Source organism: Ovis aries, chromosome 1 (assembly GCF_016772045.2).
Source record: "Ovis aries strain OAR_USU_Benz2616 breed Rambouillet chromosome 1, ARS-UI_Ramb_v3.0, whole genome shotgun sequence".
NCBI classification, from domain to species: domain Eukaryota; kingdom Metazoa; phylum Chordata; class Mammalia; order Artiodactyla; family Bovidae; genus Ovis; species Ovis aries.
In genome coordinates, this window is record NC_056054.1 from 187,526,810 (window position 1) to 187,550,007 (window position 23,198).

Genomic DNA, 23,198 nt, shown 5'->3' on the forward strand with positions numbered 1-23,198 from the left:
TCCCTCTCACCCTGAAAATCAGGACACACACTAGAAACAAAATTTTTTACTTTCTTCCAGAGTGTGTGGGTTTATTTGCATTTCTATTAAGATGATGCTCTTCTCTGCCACTAAGTCACAATAACTGAAATGAGGGAGTGAGCTGGAAGACCTCTAATATCCTTTCTAAATGTAAAATTCTGTATCATTTGGACATAATATGTAAATGTTGCAGTGGGATGGATCTTTCTGTCAACAAAAATAAATTAACCAATAGTCAATCTAAGAAAGAAATAGCACGTTTTATTCAAGTCAAACAGGATTATAACCAGGAAGACAGTCTCTCAGAGAGCTCAGAGAACTGTTCTGAAGAAGTAAAGGGGTATTTGGTGATTTGAAGTAAGTATGTGATTTCGGTGAAAGAGGTACATGCAGTCAAGCACACATCTTGGTTGAAGGTTGCTGCTAGTCATGAGGAACAGACATCTTAGTTAACTATACTAGTGCTTTCCTAAGCATGAGAAGATGCCAGACCAGGTTCATAAAAAATTTCTCCTGAAAATATGTATCTGAGGGCCAGTTCTGTCAGTTTTCCCAGAGCATAGAGTACTTCATCCTGAACTTCATCCCGAATTCCTTTCAGGGTGTACTGTACATCAGCAGCCCTGCAGAGGCAAATGACTGGATTCATGGAGTACTAGGTTATGGGCAACATTCTTTATGTTGCCATCCCCTCCCCTTCATGGGCTTCCCTGGTGGCTCAGATGATAAAGAATCTGCCTGCAATGCAGGAGACATGGGTTTGATCCCTGGGTTGGGAAGATTCCCTGGAGAAGGGAATGGCTACCCACTCCAGTATCCTTGCCTGGAGAATCCCATGGACAGGGGAACCTGGTGGGCTACAGTCCACGGCATTGCAAAGAGTCAGACATGACTGAAGCGACTAACACTTACACTTCCTTTCTTTCCCTTCAGTCTTAACTTCAGCCAAGGTTTGGGTGGCATTTTGTGACCAGTTCATCCCATGGTGTTAGGAATGTTCGCTCCCAGGTCAGGTGAGGACTTTATTGATAGGCCACTCCATGTGCTGCTGCTGGACTTGGCTACTTTTTAACAGCAGTCAAAAGCCTCTGAATCACCAGTCTTACTAGTCTTTTGTGGTCCAAGAAAAATGGTTCTCTCTTATTGCTTCTTTCTGTATCTAGAGCTACACGATTACAATCATTGATCTTATAGGATTATATATTTGGTCAACTGTTTCAAGTCACCGAATCATTGTTAATCTTATTGGAGGCTCAGTCACACATTTGGTAATGCAAGAAATAATAACCATATAAAATGGGCAGAATACAAGTAACATAGCTAGTAACATTAATAGGATCATAAGTAAGTATTTAAGCTAAGAAAGACCATAAGTAAGTATTTAAGCTTCCATTACATGGTGCCCAGTATCTTCCCAGATCAGCTGACCAGTCTCCGCTAGTTGATATCTTTAAGGGAAATAATAGATTGGCATTTGTACATAAAGTTCATCAAAGATGTCTGCACATGTAGAGCAAGCAGTAGAACATTGTGACTTTACATTGTGACCTGTAAGGTCATCCTTACAGGACTGAGAAAAAAATGTTACTGTCTGGGGAGCTACAGGGCTGATACCAGAAGAAAACTTAATTTTTATTGCTAAGAGGGTATTTCTGCCATTGGGGAGGTCTAGTTAAGGCATAATGCACAGCAGAGAGCAGGGAGGAGGCAAAACGGGCAGAGAAAATTTTTTTTGTTTAAATTTTTCTTGTCTTGACTTAAAATATGAATTATTTCATTTCTGTTGTCATACTTTCTCTTGTAAAAAGTGCACACTAAAAAAGTGTTGTACTTACAATGAGAGATTTAAGCCAAACGTACTCTAAGATGCCTTCTGGCCCAGGTATGACTGGATTCTAATTACATATTCGTTTTGCTTATAGTGTCACTGGTCTTACGTTATCAATAACCCCTGGAGGAAAAGGACCCTTGGCCGGCATCCTCCAAGCCCTTAGGGGCGGCCCTTTGGAGGGGCCCGTAGGGGCGCGTAGGGGCGGCCCTTTGGAGGAGTGGCCAGCTTGGCCAGGAAGGCTCAAAGACAGCATCCCCTCTCTCCGCGGGGCCTCTCCTCCAGCCCCACCGCATCACAAGTCAAAACAGCCTCTCTTCCCTGCTGACGCCACGGCCGGGATGGGGCTGAAAATCGATCTTCAATCTTTCTGCTCCAGCACAGCCGGCCCCGCCGCGGATGCGGGCGCCGACGCGCAGGCTGAAAGGCCGAGGGCGGCGCAGGGGCGGCGGGCGGGCTGCTGACGGCGGAAAAACTAGCAAGCCCGCGTCCGGTGGAGCGTTCTCTCACCGCCCGGCGTTGGCCACGGGACGGTGGCTAAGTCCCCAGGTGGTGGGCGGTGATGGGAAGGAGAAGAGGGACCCTGTCACGAACGAGGGGAGGGGACAGGAAGAGTGGCCATTCTAAGCCCAGCCTCTACTGAGGCTCCGCCTGTGTAGACCGATTCTCAGTACCCAGGGCTCAATTCAGCCAGCATACAGATGAACAGACCAACGCCCAGGGTGCGGGCAGCAGCTGGTCCCCGGGGGCAAGGGCGAGACCGAGACTAGAACCAGCGTCTCCAGACCCCTTCTAGACCACCGTCTCCTCCACCAGGTTCCTTTAGCCCAAGGGCTTTGTCTTGGTTTCTTGACTAGCAGGCTTCCAAGTTGTTGCATTCACCTGTCAAATTGATGGCTTTGCACGTTTGGAACCTCCCTATAAAATCTATAGCAGACTTTCCTTGCTTGTTCTGCTTGCCGTCAGTTCAGATTTTCTGCAGCTTCCTGAGTGTTGCCATCTGCCCTGTGTCACCTTAGAGATGTCAGCAAATGTTTTGACCATGGTCTCATGTCAAGAGTGTGTCACACAGCTAATCTCATCCACCCTGTGGACAAGATGCTAACTGCATCTGGGACAGTTCCATTTCTCTAATCAAGCTGTTGGGTGGCTTGCCTGGCTTTCTGAAGCAGTCCTGTCTCATCATCGTACACTTGCTGTTTGAAGGTAGCCATGCTACAGGTGAACTAAACCAGGTGACTTCTAGGACCAGAGGGAAATGACAAGCTGATGTGCGTGCGGGCTAAGTCACTACAGTCGTGTCCTTTGCGATCCCATGGAGTGCAGCCTGCCAGGCTCCTCTACCCATGGGGATTGTCCAGGCAAGAATACTGGAGTGGGTTGCCATGCCCTCCTCCAGGGCATCTTCCCTACCCAGGGATTGAACCCAGGTCTCCTGCAGCTCCTGAATTGCAGGTGGATTCTTTACCACTAAGCCACCAGGGAAGCCTTGACAAACTGACAGTTCTGCTCAATTCAAGTGGGGAGTCACTATCTTCATCATACAGGAACCAAGGTTTCTTGAGCATTTACTATGTGATAGGTTCTCTGCCAGATTCTCACAAGTGTTATTTTAATATTACCATTACAGCAACCCTGCTATTGTTATTCCAGTACTGTTATACAGATGAGGAAACAAAGTCACAGAAATTAAACAATTTGCCCCAAGTCACCAACTATAGTTGTTGAAGCAGAGATTTGAATCCCAGGTTCATCCTGAACCTGGACCTTCAAAGGTTACGCCCTGTTGCTGCTCTTAATAGAATAAATGTTTTGGTGTAAGGGAAAGGATGCTCCATGAGGAACGAGGAAACAAGCCTTCCATTCGAGCTCTACCTCTGTGGGCAAGTCACCTCACCTTGGTTTTAAGGTACATGAAACCCCTGACATATTTAGAATTATGTGCATGTTTCTGGGATGAGCAGCCATAGTTTCCATCAGCTGAATCTCAGTTAGATTCATATACCCTCTCTCCCCTGCAAAAAATAATATGTATGTGTCAGAGCTCTCTGAACTATCTTAACTTTCTACCCTTTTCCATGCCAGTCTACTCCATATTCTCTTCTGACACTTTGGACAATGATGCAGTTACAGCTGCAGACTCCAGGACCTTTCTCTGGTTCAGGGGTGTGAAGGGCTCCTGGCTGCACAGGGAGTCCTTTCAAGCACACCCGCATGTCCAGATAGCAATCGCAGGAAAGACGACATTGGAATAAGATCATCAAATTCACCCTCCACCTCCTTGCAACACCTCAGCATTTTTACTTTAGCCTGTTGTATTCTTTACTTGCAATAAGACTGTACTGTTTATATAGAAGCCCCAGGAAAAGATTTCAGAATCCTTTTTTTAAACTCTACTACAAAAAGAATTCTAGTAGCAGAGCCTCCAGCAGGCCTAGGGTAAAGTGTCCATTCATTAGTGAGCATCTTCTGTGTCCTGAGCAAGGAACCTGATAGACCAGACCCCTGATTGCTTGGAGACTCAGAAGGACTCTGGCAGGGAAGTGTTAGAATGATGCATGGAGCACAGAAGAGTGAGGCCTGGGGAATCAGGAGGGCCCTTCTTGAGAAGTGGTGTTCGGGCCAATCTGTAAAGACAAGAAGGAATGGATTAAGCAAGAGGTACAGATCAGAAGGGAGGAAGAGCATTCCAAGCAGAGGAAACAGCTAGTGAGTAGAGCCTAAGATGATAAAGTTGGAGGAACTTAAGGGCTGGGCAGGCTGGAGCACAGAAACAGGGAGAGCAGGGTAGGCTCTCCCTGCACCTACAGATGAGGCTGCTAAGGAGGTAGGGCCTGTGTATTCAGTGCTTCCAGAGTCAAGAAACATGGATCCCAGTGCCAAGTGTGACACTAACTGTCTGTGTGACATTAGTAAGGCAGGTGACATCTCTGAGCTTTCATTTCCTGAGCTTAAACATGAGGACTTTGAACCAGTTGGTTTCTAAAGTTCTCTCTGTTTCTACTCTCCAGTGACTTTGTCACATTGAAAAAAGTGAAGTGATCTGTAAAAAAAAAGAAAAACAGCTGCTGCTAGCCAGGAGCAGGGTGGCACTGTCAGTGAGGCCCTGGTGTTCTCCTGTTGCACATAAACCACTTCATAGAATAATACCATCCAACATGGCCATTCTGTGACTGTGATGGATAAGGACAAAAATAAGGCCACTCTGTGATCACATCTGAACATGGACAAAAAAACAGAAACATTAACATTGTTTCCACTCCACAGTCACATTTGGACATGAAAAAAAAAAAAAAAAAAACACTGTCCAGACCTCAGAAATGACCAAATATCTCCCTATCCTGGCTCAGATGACTGCTGCCTCTTCAGAGTGAGCTTCAGCTTCACTCTAGTCTTTCCCCCTTCTAGACAAAATTTACCAAGATACACAGTCATAGAAGGACCCCTGCTTCCTGACAGCAAGCAAGGTCTGCTTCCTTAAACCCGTCCCCAAATCACCACGCACAAGCCCCAACCCTGTTAAGTCCTTGCTAACAGTCTACATCTCTGCAGTGAGTAACAAACCCCCTTGTCCAATTGCAGGGGTGTTCCTCGAGCAGGGTGGGGCCAGGGCCACCATCGCCAGCAGCGCCTTTTACACTTTGCACCCTCGCTGCCTCTCCTTCCTCACCCTAGTTCCAGCCCCTTCCTGGTGTTCCTTGGCCAAAGGGTGTTACATCAGCCCTTTCTGCTTCTGATGTTCTCCTCTAATCTCAGCCCAGGTACCCAGGTCTGGGCCTCAGGCAGGATATTAGGAAGTGGGGCCTTGAAGTAGGGGAGGAGAAGAGAGCGAGGAAGGAAAACGCAAGAGAACAACATTACCAGGGAATTTGCTCCCATCCAACAATGAGGAAGGGTCTTCCCTGGCGGTTCAGTGGTAAAGAATCCACCTACCAATGCAGGAGACCTGTGTTCGATCCCTGGGTCAGGAAAGGGAAGATCCCCTAGGGAAGGAGAAGGCAGCCCACTTTAGTATTCTTGCCTGAAAGAATTCCATGGACAGAGGAGCCTGCTAAGCTACAATCCATGGGGTCACAAAAGAGCTGGACATGACTTAGCAACTAAACAGCAACAACGATGAAGGAGCAGAATTAATACTATCTCCAGAGTGGACATTTCTTCCCTCACTGGAAGCCCTGGGCTTTGTCTTTCAGGCCTGCAGCACCCCCACCCATCCCCCACCAGATGGAGCATGGGCTACACGGGAGGTGGTGGTACTTCTGTTTCCCAACCAAACCACAGCAGTCATACCCTCCCTCAGAGTCATCTTCACAGGAAGATAGCTGGCTCCCAGAGAACTGACTCATCTGGCAATGTTGATGGGGGCAGAAATTGCTGCTGGTGGTGATTCAGCTTCTCAGCGTGGACTTCCCATCCTTACCTAAAGTGTTTTCACTGTGGGGAGAGTCCCACTGGACAACCCACTCTACTCTGTTCATACAAACAGATGGTAAACAAATACCACCCCTGACGCCTCCTGAGTCAGACGGCAACCAGGGGGAAGAAGTGACCTGTTTCTCTGGCCACAGGACAGACTGTTGGACTCATTCCTCTGAGAAGGGTAGTGGAGTCAGCTCCTTTTAACCTGCAGAAATCATTGCTCACACCAGGCACATAACTGTTTCCAAAGCTGTCAACATACAGTCATGGCAAAGGTAGAGTTTTTCTCCATGTTCTGTATAATCCAGGGGTCAACAGACTTTCTCTGTAAAGGACCAAACCATTAACATTTCAGGCTTTGTGGACCAAATAGTCTCTGGATGGACCAAACCATCACTACTCAGATCAGCCCTTTTAGCCCCAAAGCAACCACAGATAATATGCAAGTGTATATACATGCCTGTATTTCAAGAAAACTATCTACAAAAACAGGTGGGCCAGATTTGGCCCACTGGCTTCGTGTGCTGACCCTTGGTCTACTGTAATTGACACATGAGCACAGCTGAATAATAACCATACCTGTAACTTGTAAAAGAGCTTTATTTTTCATCAGAAAGATAAGACTTTTTAAAAAGTTTAAAACTTCCAAAAGACAAAGGAAAGAAAAAAAGAGAGAGAAGAAAGCAAAAGTAAGAGAATAGAATTTTATTTCAAAAAAGGAACAAGTTCCTTTTTTGAGATGGGGGAGCTCTTTGTAAAGCCTCTGGTGGCTGCTTCTTACCCTGACCAGCTCTTCGGGAGCCCCTCACTGGCTCAGGGGCCGGCAGAGAGCACTGGGAGGATACTAGATGGCCAAGGATTCAGATTGTTCAGGACTGTTCCAGTTCCTGGGGAAAAGAGGCCTTTCTGAGCCCTTGGAAGGACTCTCAGAGAGAGCAGAAGAGACCAATGATGATAAACAAGGAGTATTTGTGAACGTGACTTCTAATGGCCCTGTGTGAACAGGGTCCTGCACCTTCCTGGGCTTCTGGGATTAAGGTACTGGCTGTGAGGAGTATGTACCTCAAATTTTGCAAATTTTAAAATGGTTAATAATGAAAGATTTAGGTTTAAAAATTGGGCTCTCAAGATTCTGCAGAGAAAGGTAGAGGAGAATGGAAACCAGATAGAATGGAAACCCCTCCATTTCTTGGGAGAAAGGGCAAGAAGTGGCCATTCTGTGGTAAGTGGCCATTCTCTAGTTCACAGAACATGTGTCCTGCTTATGCATGCATTTCAGAAAGTTACCCTAGCAAGAGAGCAATGATTTCTGAATTATGTTTCCTGGAATACTAGTGTCATAAAATGTTAGCAATTATTGCATGAGAAAAATTTCGAGGAAACTGAAGAATGAATTAACAGGAGACTGTCGTTTCTGTACATTTTTGTTTTCCTAGGTTATGCTGGTGGGGGAAGCGAGTATAGTATGGTGGGGGAAAAAGTTTCATTCTGAAAATCATATTTTAGGAAACAGATTTTTTTAAGGCCACAAATAGACTATTCACCTGAGCTAATGCAGTGTTTTTCAAATTCAAGTATACAATAGATTCATCAAGAGAGCCTGTTAAAACACAGGTTGCTGGGTCCCACCCGCAGAACTTCTAATTTAGTAGATTGGGGTAGGACCAGGAACTTTCATTTCTAACAAGTTCCCAGGTGATGCTGCTGCTGCTGCTGCTGCTGATCCAAAGACCTCATGTTGCCCTGCACCCAGCCTGATAGATATGAAGCTCTTTATATAGTCACAGTTCTCCCTGAGGGTACCACATTACAGAGAATCAACTGAATGGGTTTCCACCATGTGTGAGGATGCATCGCATATTCCAGCTTCAAAGTCAGGCTTATAGAAACATAGATGTGATTTATTTGGGGGAAGGTTTATCACTTTGAGACACGCTTTCTCCAGAAGAACAACAGGTGTCATTAACCATGGAGCATCTTCTCATAGGGGCAATGGAAGGTGGTATGTTGCAGGACTTGTTTTTTAAAATAATGGCTCATGATTCTTCTGTGCAGAGTTAGAGAGGCCAGTTAATAAGTCCTTAAAATTTTCCTGGCATTTCCTGACAGGGAGACATGGTCCTTAAAAAATAGGAACAAAATCCAAAATGAACTTAACAGGATGCAATAGTTCTTCAATTATAACATAATATTCAGTTTGAATGGTTGCACTGTGATGTATTTGGGGATTTAAAACATACAAATGTAAATTTGGATAGGACTGTTCAATCAAATGTATATTAGAAAAATGAGGAGGACCTAAATGACAGAATGTGGATGTGAGTCAGTTAGAGTGTGGAGTTATGGGCAAAAGGCAGCAAACTTATCCTGAGATCTGTCATGGAAGGACTGGGATGTGGTACACCCCAACCTGAGGTCAGTCTCAACCATGGTACCAAGTTTTGTTAGCATACTCTAAAAAATGACCAAAAAAGAGTTAGAGAAAGTCCATGGGATATGAGTGTACTATCTCTTTAGAAAATATTTAAGGTAACCCTTAGCAGAAACATTTGAAAGAAATTTGGGTTGCTAAGCCTGGAAAAAAATTAAGCCATTCTATTCTACCTTTAAATGATTGAGAGTTTTCTACCTCTGGTCTTTCATTGCAGTGGTAAAATAAGCAAGAGGAAACAGCCCTAATTTTTTAAATGTATGTAATTTTCATTAACTTTGAGAAGAACATCTTCTTGAAAGCAGGATGATAGAACACTGGGGGTATGTCATTTTGGCCTTGCAAATGTGCAAGAAGCTAATAGCAGTTATCCATTTCAAGTTTCTTTAAAATTTCTTAAGCTCTTGCATGATTCTTGCACAGTTCCGGAGCAAACTTGAAGGAAAGGATTGCCATTTACTGCATCAGTCCAAATGCCCATCAGTGGAAAAGTGCATAAGTATGATATATTCACATAGTGGCCTACTACACGGCAGTCAAATGATGAACTATTGTAAAACATAGTCATAGAGGCAAATCTTATTGATATAATGTTAAGCCAAAAAAGTAAGTCTCAGAAGATTACAGCATGATATACTTGTATAAAGTTCAAAACTAAAAACAATTTTAATACTTTTTAGGAATACAGATGGACACAATATCACTATATAAAAGGAAAGCAAGAGATGACCGCAATATAAAAGACTGGCAATTCCAAGGGTGGGCAAGGATATGGATCAGTGGGAATTTTCATATGCTGCTGATGGGAAGATAAACTGGTTCAGTTCAGTTCAGTTCAGTCGCTCAGTCGTGTCCGACTCTTTGCGACCCCATGAATCGCAGCATGCCAGGCCTCCCTGTCTATCACCAACTCCCAGAGTTCACTCAGACTCACGTCCATCGAGTCAGTGATGCCATCCAGCCATCTCATCCTCTGTCGTCCCCTTCTCCTCCTGCCCCCAATCCCTCCCAGCATCAGGATCTTTTCCAGTGAGTCAACTCTTTGTATGAGGTGGCCAAAGTATTGGAGTTTCAGCTTTAGCATCATTCCTTCCAAAGAAATCCCAGGGCTGATCTCCTTCAGAATGGACTGGTTGGATCTCCTTGCAGTCCAAGGGACTCACAAGAGTCTTCTCCAACACCACAGTTCAAAAGCATCAATTCTTCGGCACTCAGCTTTCTTCACAGTCCAACTTTCACATCCATACATGACCACTGGAAAAACCATAGCCTTGACTAGATGGACCTTTGTTGGCAAAGTAATGTCTCTGCTTTTGAATGTGCTGTCTAGGTTGGTCATAACTTTTCTTCCAAGGAGTAAGTGTCTTTTAATTCCATGGCTACAGTCACCATCTGCAGTGATTTGGGAGCCCAAAAAAATAAAGTCTGACACTGTTTCCACTGTTTCCCCATCTATTTCCCATGAAGTGATGGGATACAACCATTTAAAAAACTTTTTGCATTACCTACTGGAGCTAAACATACACAAACTCTGTGACCCCACATTTGTACTTCTAGGTATATACTCAACATATTTCACCAAAAGGCATATTCAATAACATTCACAGCAGCACTATTCATTAAAACTCCAAATTCTATATAACAGTGAGAAAAACAAACTGTGGTTACATATAACAATGCAGATGAATCTTGCAAAAACAATGTTGGACAAAAGGCAGCCATAAAAAATATATATTGTATAATTCCATTTATACAAAGTTCAAAAATATGAAACACTGGTTTGTAATCGTAAGAGGTCAGGCTATTGGTTGTGAAGTGTGAAAGTGTTAGTCACTCAGTTGTGTCCAACCCTTTGCAACCCTATGAACTTATAGCCCACCAGGCTCCTTTGTCTGTGGAATTCTCCAGGCAAGAATACCGGAGTGGGTAGCTATGCCCTTCTCTGGGGTCAGGCTGCTGATTACCTTGGATGAAGGGTAATTACTAGGAGGAGTCATGAGTGAGACTTCACGGATTCTGGTTCTTTTCTGGATCTGAATGCTGCCTACGTGTTTACATTGTGCCAGTTCTCTTATGATTTGTACATATCTGATGTCTTAGATATAAATTAAAAGTTTATTTAGAGAGAGAGAGAGAGAAGTGAGATGAGGTAAAAATGACAATTAAAAATAAGAAAAAAAAGTATGGAGGATATGAAGAAGTAAAGGTATCCATAGGCATATTTTCAAAATATATTTCAGGGTATATATACTAAGCGTGTGCATGCTTAGTCACTCCATCACGTCTGACTCTGTGTGACCCTATGGACTGTAGTGCGCCAGGCTCCTCTGTCCATGGGAATTCTCCAGGCAAGAATACTTGAGTGGATTGCCATGCCCTCCTCCAGGGGATCCTCCCAACCCAGGAGTTGAAACAGGGTCTCCTGCACTACAGGCACATTCTTTACCAGCTGAGCTACCCAGGAAGCCCATAGATACTAAAACTAGATAGTAAAATCTTAGTAAAATCTCTTTTTTGCAATGTTTTTCATTTTTGGTAAATGTTTTTGTTTTGTATTGCCATCCTTTTAAGTAAAATTTTACAGTAATGCCTTCCTCTGATTTAAAAGTAATACTTTTTTTTCAAAACCAAAAAAAAAAAAACAAGGAAAAATACAAATCTCATCACTGAGATCTAATCACTCATTATTTTGATGTGCATCTTCCCAGGCTTTATTGTGATTTTTAAAGTCTCTAAGCAGGTGTTCTGGGGGATGAGGGTGGGGAGGAAAGCAAAGAAATGATGAATGCCTTGTTTAGGGTGATGGTTTCTTTGGTGGGAGGGAGGCAGAACAGTATACAAGAGGGGACCATAGGTTTCTACTGATGTTCTTTGTTTTGGATGATAGATTTTATTCATTATTAAAAATAACTCAGAAGTAAAGAAATAAAAGTGGGTCAATAAAGAAATAAAAGAAATTGATCAAAAGGTACAATCTTCCAGTTATAAATAAGTCATGGGAATGTAATGTACAACATGGGAACTATAGTTAATTATACTGTATTGTATATTTGAAAGTTGCTAATGAAGTAGATCTGAACAGTTTGATTACAAGGAGAAAAAAGCTTGTGACTATGAATGGTGATGATGTTAATGAAACTTATTGTGTGATCATTCCACAATATATATAAATGTCAAATGAATCATTATGTTACACATCTGGAACTAATATAATGTTATGTGTTAATTATATCTCAATAAAAAAAGAAATAATAGGGTCTTCCCTGGTAGTCCAGTGGTTAAGACACTGCGCTTCCATTGCAGAGGGTGCAGGTTCAGTCCCTGCTACAAGAATTAAGATTCCACATGCGTGGCCATAAAAAAAAAAAAAAATTGGTTGAAAGAAAGAAAGAAGAAAGAATATCTCTAGGAGATGCTAGAGAATCAGTGAACAGCAAAGCTAATTTAAATGGTAACATAACTCAGCAAGGTATCTGATATATAATTGACATATGAAACACAATAGCTTTCACAGACACAAACAATGACCAGCCTAAGGACATAATTGTAAAGGAAGACCCATTTATAATAACAAAGGTGATTAAATACTTAGGAATAAACTTGACAAAAATGTGCAAAACGTAAAAGATGAAACACTGGAAAATTAGACCTGAACAAAAGGTAAGGCATTTCTGTTGTTAGATAGGACAGTTATCATCATAAAGGTGAAAACAATCCCAGCAAAAATAGCTACAAGCTGATATTTGTGGAGCTGACAAGTTGATGCTAAAGTTCTTAAGGAAAAACCAACATGCAGTAATAGCTAGGACACACTAAGAAATACAAGCTACAAAGGTGGGCCAGTCTACCAGGTATCAAACTGTACTAGGTGAAACCATACTATATGTTCCCATAACGAAAATAGCATACTACTCCCCAAATAGACCTATAGACCAGTAGAGTAGAATAGAAAGACCTGAAGTGTATCTGAATAAATACGGAGATAATAAATGTGGTATCTTAAATCACGGAAGTGAAGATGGGCTTTCTAGTAACTATTGCTGGCACAAGGAGGCAGCCACTTGGAAAAAAGATAAAATTAAATCTAAACCATAGGGCTTCCCTGAGGCTCAGAGGTTAAGAATCTGCCTGCCAGTGCAGGAGGCACTGGTTCAATCCCTGGTCCAGGAAGATCCTACAGGCCACGAAGCAACCCATCCCGTGCACCACAGTTATAGAGCCTGTGCTCTAGAGCCCTGGAGCCGCAAGTACTGAGCCCGTGCGCCCTGCAGCCAGTGTGCCCTACAGGAGAGGCCACTGCAATGAGGAGCCCCCGCACTGCAGCTGGAGAGTAGCCCCAGTTTAACACAACTAGAGAAAAGCCCGCGCAGCAATGACAGCACAGTGCAGCCAGAAGTAAACAGATAAATAAGAGATGGACCAAGGATACAGCAGGAAAAAAGAAAGACCCATCCCTCACACCATATACTAAAATTAACTCCACACTCTTTAGGAAACTAAATGTAAAAAAGAAATTGATTGAAAATAATTTAATAAACTAGAAAAAATATGGTGAATTTCTCTATAAACTCAATGTAAGGAAAAGCTTTCTAACATCGACTCAAAATCCAATGGCAGTAAAAGATATAATTCATAAATTTGGCTACATGAAAGTGTTTTTTTAAATTGCATGGGAAGATAAAATCAAAAAAAGAGCTGCCAAACTAGAAAATGTTTGCAACATATATCACAGATACAGGGCTAATCTGTAATATATAAAGAACTCTTAAAATTTGAGGAGAAAGGACCAAAACTCTGATGAAAATATGGGAAAGATATAAGAACAGGAAAAAAATCAAAATAATAAAGAACTATAAAAGGACCAGGCAAGGGCCACTGATGAGGCTGTGTCACCAACCATGGATTAATCCAATTTTGTGCACCTGAGGTCCAATTAAAACTATGAGAATTCCCACAATAGATTTCAGGCTGTAATTGAAAGTAAGTTTAATCTTTCAAAGACCTAAAATAATACTAAGATATACGAGGGTACACTGACAAATCAGAAAAAAGAAAGAAAATTACTTCCTTTTCATTACTAACCCTTACAATGAGTTTTTTCAATGAGTTCTGAGTTTCAGTTCCTACACCTGATAAAACTGACCACCACAATCCAAACCTCAGTGAGTCAGAAGGCTTCAGTATAAACTAGATAAACTTCCCAGGTCCCTTCTACCTCTAAAATTCTGTAGTTTATTTTAAACTAATGTCCTGGTGTCCCAGTCTGTTTAAATCTACTCACTCAGTGAGGAAATAATGACTTTCCCAGGCCCCTTCTTCCTACTTACACAGGGAGTTTCACCTGGGGACACTTATTGCCTGCAACAAAACACCAGATTCATGCATTTGTTTGTGTGTTTATATTCCCATCACCATTTATAAAAATGAAAGATTTAACATGGTGAGGAAATTGGAGTGAAACAGGAGCAGTAAGAAATTAGAAAAAGTAATACCATAAGTAATATTAGAACACAAAAATGCACGCTTCTAGTTTCTAGAATGGGGCCACAGATTTGGCTTGCAGCTTCCTAACAATTGGAGCAGAGAGGGAAACAGGAGATAAAAGATTCATAATGTCTATAAAGTAATTTGGGCAGTTTTGCCAAAGACTAGGATTCCATTTACTTAGAGATGTGTCCCAGGGGTATGCTGCAGTAGATTCTAGTGCTTCACAGAGCCCGTGGTTAAATAACCAGGATTTACGCAAGTTGTTTGTTGAGCCATTGGTAGCTTGGATTCAGCCATGGTGGGAATGTTCAGTAAACACTACCAATCAGGGCATTTGGGGGTTTGTTTTTGTTTTTCACTTGGCCTTCAAAGAGCTGGTTTGCCAGCACACCACTGCATGTTCCCATGGTCCTTGTAGGGGGACACAGTTTTGAGGCCAAAAGAGCTGCAAGTAGGAGAGAGAAGGGCTTGGTGTGCAAGTTTATTGAGTTCAGCAGAAATACTCCGGAGGAGAGAGAAGGCATATATGCTCACAACTGGAAAATGACTAATATGCGTCAGTGCTCACCTCTCCCACTTCAATCCTTCTCTCTCCCCGGTATTACCTTTGGAATTTCATAGCTGGGGTTACAAAAAATGCTAGGTCCAGGAAGAGGCAGACATACCTCCCCAAAACGCATCCAGAGAGACTGGGAAATCTCAGGTAAAGGGTTGTATGCTTTCACCTACGTCAGCACTTCCCCAGCCTGTACTTCACAGCATTGTAACAAGTGTCCTGAAGGGAGAAAAGTGTCCCAGGCTGAAATAAATCTGGGAATGAGTGGGTTAAAGTGAAGCAGCTTTCTTTACTGCAAGACTTATCAGGGCTTTTGGGAGGTGAATGTGCCCTTGTGGCATAAAGTACACAACCTTATTTTACCTGCAGAATACCCTGGAGTGGCAGGTCATCTTGGGGAATGAAGCTGAAAAATGCCACCCTGGGTTGTCAGGGTTCCCTGAGATTTTGAAAGGCAATACTGAGACATTACTCAACAGAAATAGTTCTTTCACATAGGACTTGAAGCTCTGGCATTTTTCTCTATAAAAACATGACTTGTATGTCTTTACTTTTCACCTGAACCATTTTATTAAGTCTGAGGGTGTCCACACATGTATCAGCAGAGCTTTCTTAAAGGAAACATTTCAGGACAAGGAATTTCGTAACTTGTGTCTCCCACCCCCAGGAACCCATTCAGTTCTGCCATGGAACAGAACAGGCAAAATCAAAGCCCAAAGCCAGTGTCCACTTATTTTCAACTCACAAGATTCTCAACCAGAGAAATGAGCATTTCTTGTCATTTTTTAACTTGGAATTTTCACCGCCCCCCCCCCAACTCTCATTCTATTTTTTCTTCTTCTGTCTCTTTTTGCAATAGTTTTGTAAACTTCTAAGACAGTGTATTATGCCCTGGGCCCTCCACACACATAGTCATTTAGTCATTCACGGAACCCCTCCAGGTTCCAGACCCTCTGTCAAGGAGCTCATAGTACAACATTAATGAATGGCCATTTCCTCTCCTATTCATCTTCTTTATTTGCTTTGTCTGAGCTCTCTCCCAGACTTTGCTCAGCACCCCATGCTGCTCCTCCCCACTCAAGTCCATCCTTCCTTTCTCGTCCCTTCCCTTGTAGCTTTTTCCAATGACTAACAGGAACCCAACTCAGCTGGTTTTTTATCACGCTCCTGTCCTTGCATTTTCCGACTCAATTAAGCCATTACCAGAGCTAAATGAGGCATGGACTCTTCAAAAGTCACACCTGTTGTCAGGGAGATGGAGGGTAAGAACCTGTGCAGCTGGTGGGAGGTGGCGAGCAGAGCTGGAGAGAGGCAGCCGAGTGTGACCCGGCAGTCTGTGCTCCCGCGGTGCTGAAAGAGGGCCCTCATGGTAAAACAAGGTGCCCCCTGCTTTCATATAGAAAGAGTGAAGTCTAACACAGAACTGAGGTTAGTCACATTGGTGATCACAGATAAGAGGTCTCTAATGCTTTGGCAAATGTGTATCAGGTGCTTATAATAACCCACATTGCGGATGTGTCCTCAGCAAGAGGTAAAAAGCCTGTAACCAGAACCAGTTCCATGGGGTTTTGTGATTAACAGTTGAATTTTCTCAGGTTTTTCCCTCCTGTTCACCCTCATTAAAACATACACGTTTCATCTTTCTGCAGTGGTGGCTTCACAGCTTACTGTTAGTATTCTTCAAAATCAGAATGACAAAAGAGGGCAAAGATAACAGTACAATAAACCAGAGACAAATCCATGTACTTGCCCTAGGAAGAAAAATGATAAGTGATCTCTATTGGAAATCAATTGGGTTTCATAAACACCTTTCTTCTAGGCAACCTAGAATTCTTATTTCTGCAGGCTGGGAGTTGAGAAATTGTAGTTTCTGAGCTTGTTGTGCTTCTCATTTACTAAGTGATTTTATGTTCAGAAGGTCAGTGCCTCTGTTTTCTCTCACTGAAAGGTGGGCAAAACCGTTCTCCTCTAGGGTACCGAATTTCTCAAAATGTTAAAGCCATGGGGCAAGAGCCAAGATTTCTTTTATGAAACTTGAAATGTTTCTGTGCTGACCCCCTAACCTTCCCTCGCTGTCCTGTGTTAATTTGTCCTTGACTCTGGAATTTGGATGAGCCATCCATCTTTTTGGACAAATGCAAGTTCAACAGGTATTTTTTGGGCACCCATTCAGTACCAGGTTCCTGGTTCCATGCTGCGGATGCAACTGTGATCATGAAGCCCCTTCCCTTGGGAACTTTCAGTCTTGTGGGTTGACCTCTTCCCTGTTCCATCCTAGAATCGCCCTGCTGCTGCTGCTGCTGCTAAGTCACTTCAATCGTGTCCGACTCCATGCGATGCCCAACCAGTCCCTAGTTTTAACTGGTTATACTTCATTTATTCATTTGGCAAATATCTGTGGAGCATCTACTAAGTTCTAGGCACTGTGCTTGGTGCCAGTTTACAATGGGGAAGAGAGACAGGCCCCACCCCCTTGAAGCTTCCAGGCCCCACTATGAATTAATTTTGTCTCATGGCAGTCACCAGAAAGAATGTCACTCCTCCCTTTGTACTTTCTCAATGCTTAATTCATTCTTCTTCTTAGCATTTGTATCACTGTAATTATAATACACCATCCTGTCTCCTTTTAAACCATGAGCGCCTTGAAGACAACAGTCTCAACTTTCTTGCCTCAATACCTTGCACTCCCTAGTGTCTAGCAAATAGAGGAGCTCAATCGGTGTTTTTTGAGTGAATAAGTAATTGCATGAATTTAGAAGCTCATGAACTTGTGGAACCATAGACCAGTCTGCTCTGACCTCCCATCCCAAGTCTCTTGGATGAGGAGCTCAATGATCAATCAATCACCTGTCAATACTGAAACACTCATGACTTCAAGGACCTTCTAAATTAAAACCAACTAGTCTGAGTCATTTCTTCTTCTTCTATCTGCCATTGAGATAAAGAAGAAATACTAGCTTCAGCTTATGTTTGAGATACTTTTTGCAGGAGGTAAACATGATTATATAGGATTTAAGTGAAATGAACTTATAGTGAGGAGAACAAATGAGTTTATTTGTGACTCTTGGATAAGATACTGTTAATATCGTGCATGTGCTGCTTAGTCGCTCAGTCATGTCCAACTCTTTGCAACTCTGTGGGCTGTAGCCCACCAGGTTCCTTGTCCATGGGATTTTCCAGGCCAGAATACTGGAGTGGGTTGCCATTTCCTCCTCCAGGGGATCTTCCCAACCCAGGGATCAAACTGGGCTGTCCTGTATCTCTTGCATTGGCAGGCAGATTCTTTTACTACTGAGCCACCAAGGGAAACCAACTGTTAACATAGCTGCGTATATGTATATGTAATATATATATATATATATATATATATATGTGTGCGTGTGTGTGTGTGTGTGTGTGTGTATGTATATATATATATATATATATATATATATGACAGTGGCTTAACCAGCTAGAAGGTTTCTTTTTCTGTCATGTAAAAGTTCAGGAACAGCCTGAGATTCTGCTCCATGAAATCCTCAGGTCATGGCACCATCATTCCCTGGGATATGGTGCATGGTTCAAGATAGGCTCCAGATGTCACATCCACCTCCATGCAGCAGAACAGAGGAAGGGGGAGATGAAATAACAAAGAACAAACACCAACTCTTTCTTAAGCATAGTTTCCTAGAAGCTGCCATAGGGCACTTCAGCTTACATCCCATTGGCTAAAGCGTAGTCATATGGCCACACATAATTATGGAGAAAGTAGTCTTTATTCTGAACAACCTTATCAGGTAAAAACTATTTTCAGTTCAGTTCAGTCACTCAGTCCTGTCCGATTCTTTGCGACCCCATGAATTGCAGCACGCCAGGCCTCCCTGTCCATCACCAACTCACTGAGTTCACTCAGACTCATGTCCATCAAGTCAGTGATGCCATCCAGCCATCTCATCCTCTGTTATCCCTTTCTCCTGCCCCCAATCCCTCCCAGCATCAGAGTCTTTTCCAATGCGTCAACTCTTCGCATGAAGTGGCCAAAGTATTGGAGTTTCAGCTTTAGCATCAGTCCTTCCAAAGAACACCCAGGTCTGATCTCCTTTAGGATAGACTGGTTGGATTTCCTTACAGTCCAAGGGACTCTCAAGAGTCTTCTCCAACACCACAGTTCAAATGCATCAATTCTTCGGCACTCAGCTTTCTTCACAGTTCAACTCTCACATCCGTACATAACCACTGGAAAAACCATAGCCTTGACAAGACGGACCTTTGTTGGCAAAGTAATGTCTGTGCCATAAATGGAGTATAATATGAGGGATACAATTCAAAGTCCCTACCATAGATCCTACAACTGAAATGTTAGTGATCATTCAGAACTTTTGCCTGCTAATTATTACAAGCTAAAGTCACAATGATGAACCCAATAGTTAATCCACTGTGCTAGGATCACACTTGATACTTCTGTGATCGTCAATATGTAGGGGTTAGGAGGAATGAGGTGGAAAGATAAGAAAACTTTTGCAACAAAGAAGTTGGGGGTGGTGGGGCAATGGTAGTCTGGCTAAAGCAGTGGCAACAAGAATCGAGAAGGAAAAATGGAGTGGAAAGAGATGGTAGAGTCAATGGAACAATATATTTGGGTGTGGGAGGTAAGGGGGAAGAAGGATATAAAATGATTCTCAGCTTTGAAAGCAATTATACCCCGGTAATTAGACTAAAAAGGGTAGTTTGGAAACCACATTAGACTCGTGGAATTAACTGCCGCAAATTGACCCAAAATCTCTACTTTATCTATTACTTGCCATAAATTTTCTGTTGAATGTACTAATGAAGTTAATAAACTTCTCCAGGTAGTTAATCTTTCACAGGAAAAATCTAACAGGTCTCAGAGACTTCCCCTAGCAAGTTATAATGTCCCCTTTCCTCATTAAGTACACCACACAGGATTTCTTAAAATTCTGAGTTCTTGAGTCATTCTTAATTCAAGCACCAGAATTTCTCACATGAGTAATCCATTTCCCCATCCAGAAAGTGGAATTGGTATTGCCCTCTTTACCACTGTAAGGTTCAAAATACACTGGATGTTTAAAGGACCTGACATGATGCTAGTTTCTATCTTCCTCCAAAGTACTATCCTGTATATGCATTCATTCAACAAACAAATACTCAGCAATTCCTATTTCAGACGTTGTGCTAACTGCTGGTGAGCAAAGTTGAATGTAATCACTGGAAACAAAGTTACTATTGTGTGTGTGTGTGTGTGTGTGTGTGTAGTTTACCTCTGAATGTTGAGGTAGATTCTGCCCACTGGTTGGGGAGCTCCTGAGGGTAGAGAACATCCTTGTGTGTGGCACCTTTATATTTCCAGTCCTTAGCACATGTACTGATTAAATGTATGAATGAATATATGACCAAGGACAAGAAATGAAGCCCAAAGTCTGAGAGCAGGACTGGAGACATAGAACTAGGATGGTCATGGATGTTCAGACGTTATTGGAGACAATTCTGTGAATGTTGAGTATCTGCTGGGGTGCTCCTTCCAATGAGGGCTCAGCACCCTCTGCTAGTGTGACTACTGGAGAAGCAGGTGGGCTCCTAAGGGGCTAGGGATGCATATGACCATGGTTAAGAGCTTGGAGTATAAAATCAGTTATGCATCTAATTATAATAAAGTGATCAGTCTTCCAAGACTGGAACTCCAAGATACAAGATATAAAAAACTCTAACAGGTGGACCTACCTCATCTGAGAGTCCTTGAAGAGTCGTCTAAGTTGCTCGCTGCACAACTGAGGGGTTAGTGTGGCTAGAAATCCAACCTGTGCTCCACTCCCAAGCTGGACAAACATCTTGGTACAAGGCTGTGTCTGGCCCACAGGAGTTCAGTTATGGATGTCTGAAAGCTGAAAGACAAGGAGATGTTTTCCAGGCAAAGTTTAGGCCAGAGGGATCATGGTAGGGGAATGGCATATGTAAGGTCTAAGGATTTTTAAAAAGGCCTGTACTTGAGGATGTAATGGAAGTTCAGTGAGGCTGCAGTGTGAAGTTCAAAGGGAAGACTAGCAAGAGTGAGACTGGAAAGGTATTCATTACAGCTGGCGTTTCCTGTGAGTTTACTAGTTACACTGTGCTAATGGCTCTCCATGCATTATTTTATTGAGTTCAGAGGTTAAGTAACTTTTCCAAAGTCAGATGGTTAGAACTATGATTCAAACTCCAGAGCCTGTGCTCCAAACCACTTGTTCCATAGCATCCAAAGACTTGCAAAGGTGGATTGCAAAGGGACAAAACCAGAGACAGGAAGACCAGTGAGGAAATAACTGCACAAATCCAGATAAGAAATGCTGGTGGACTTAAGATGGCCTTGGGAATGGGAAACGGTGGGTGCATTCCAATGACATTTAAGAAGTAGAGTCTATAGTACTTAGTAACTATTTAAACGTGAAGGACAGTCATGAGAAGAGGGAAGAGGTAGTGTCTTTGTGGATAACATGTCATTTGTTGAGCCAGAAAACGGAGGAACAAGGTTGAGATGAAGGTGAGTTTAGTCTGTTAAGTTGGAAGCACCTGTGGGACATTGGGGTGGAGATGCCCAGTTGACAGTTACAGTGCTTGGGCCTGAGCCTGGCCTGAGCCTCAGGAGAGGCTGTGCAATCAACATGTAGTTGGTGATTGGGAGGTGACCCACAGAAAGGGTGAGACAGAGTGTGAAGTAAGAAGCAGAGAGCTCCTCCTAGGATAATGGTGCTAAGGCAGAAGGACCATTCCCTAGATCCAGCTGTAGAGTCTGGTAGAACATAATCAGACCCTTGATTTATCTGCATCCTTTACAAGAACGGCCCTTCGAAGGTTTATGGAGTATCATTTTACAAACTGAAACCATAGATCTGGAATGAAGAGGCCCCAAAATGGGAGGCTACCATAATAAATAAAAATAAGTGGCCTTCTCTGACATTTTTGTTTGACTTACAGTCAGATTTAAACTTAAATGTGACCCAATCTGTATTTTCCATAAAAACATGTATTCTGAATAAAAGAGCATGAACAGTATTATGATACAAGGAATAGCTACCACTAGGCCAGTTCTAAGCATTATTCATAGGGAAGAATGAATAGATTAAAATTCAGTGGCAACATCAGTGGAGCTTTAGTTTATCAGTGGCCTCTTTAAACATGGTTCTGCTCTGAATATGGGCAAGCGAAGTTTTCTGTATCTTACAAGAATTGCCATAAACATGAGCCTCTAAGCCATGCCCTCCCCACCTGCCTCTCTAAATGGAAATACTGAGCCATTTCTGTTGCAGTCATCCTAACATGGGGTTGAGGCTTAGTTGAATTCATTTTTCCTCTCTCTTTTTTAGAAAGTACTACGCACGGTCTCTGCATGATGTGACTTCTGAAGACTCAAGAGCCACCCACCTCACTAGTCTGCAATGGAGAAGGCAGAAATGGAAATTCAAACACCACGGTTCCATTCTATTAATTCTGTAGACATGTGCCCCCACTGCAGGGAGTGAGTCGCACCAAGGGGAAAAGTCCTCAGGGGGCCCCAGACCACCGGCACTCGTGTCCCTCTCCCTGGAGAGAAAGCAGAACTATGGCACTTTATAGCTGCTGTTGGATCCTCTTGGCTTTTTCTACCTGGTGCACTTCCGCCTATGGGCCTGACCAGCGAGCCCAGAAGAAAGGGGACATTATCCTCGGGGGGCTCTTTCCTATTCATTTTGGGGTTGCAGCGAAAGATCAGGATCTAAAGTCGAGGCCGGAGTCCGTGGAGTGTATCAGGTAAAGTCAGAAGTTGCTTCTCCTCTGGGTGGTTAGAGAAAAGCTGTACCAAACCCAAAATAATTTTTTCAAAGTTGGTTCTCTTTTCAAAAATGGTGATTAGTCATCATGCTGATGCTTATTATCCCCTCCCCTCATTTTTTTAAAAGAAATTTTTCCAAAAATCAAATGTCAAAGATATTAAATAGAAAAACCCATTGGCTGTTGGAGCCTGTGCTCAGTCACTGGGTAACTGAGTCATCACTGTTCACCTGGAGGCAGTGTTGCTTAATGGAAGATTAAGTACCTAGAAAGAAATTTATTGTAGGTTTTTGCAAACCTGAGTAGTAAAACCTCCCATTGACCTTAAGTGCCCCCAGTGGTCATAATTGAGTGTTGGCTGCCTCACTCTGATTTTTTTAAGGATTTTAAAGTTGAAAGAAGCTTTAGTGACTGGCATGACCCAGGCATCTTCAAAATGCAGCCCATAGCATTTGGAACCACTCCTATCAGAAAGTTTTATAGAAAGCTGAAATCCTCCTGCTGACACAGAATCCATCTAACTCCTGCATGGACTCTATCTGCAGCCACTAGAAGACAGCTAACATGCCCTCTTGAATCATTTCTTTTCCAGACCTACCAGTCTCGGTTTTCTAAATAATTATTTCATGGCATGATTTTCAGACCCTCACCACTCTGGTTGCCCTGTGTCTAAT

The 23,198-nt window shown here is 42.8% G+C and overlaps 1 protein-coding gene and 1 long non-coding RNA gene across 5 annotated transcripts in view; one reads left to right on the top strand and one right to left on the bottom strand.

Moving 5' to 3' along the window:
- The window catches only part of CASR (calcium sensing receptor), a 93,143-nt gene that overhangs the window by 40,582 nt on the left and 29,363 nt on the right, over nucleotides 1–23,198 (top strand). For all 3 annotated transcript variants that reach the window (XM_027956319.3, XM_042232141.1, XM_042232135.2), the window contains exon 2: nucleotides 22,080–22,503. In XM_027956319.3, coding sequence (XP_027812120.1) covers nucleotides 22,316–22,503 — 188 coding nt within the window. In that variant the 5' untranslated portion in view covers nucleotides 22,080–22,315. The remainder of the gene's footprint in view (nucleotides 1–22,079; nucleotides 22,504–23,198) is intronic.
- Nucleotides 18,479–23,198, bottom strand: part of LOC114108801 (uncharacterized) — a 72,104-nt gene continuing 67,384 nt past the window's right edge. For both annotated transcript variants that reach the window (XR_003585519.3, XR_009601347.1), the window contains 2 exons: nucleotides 20,461–20,621; nucleotides 18,479–19,008 (listed from right to left, as the gene is read on the bottom strand). This is a non-coding gene — a long non-coding RNA (uncharacterized LOC114108801). The remainder of the gene's footprint in view (nucleotides 19,009–20,460; nucleotides 20,622–23,198) is intronic.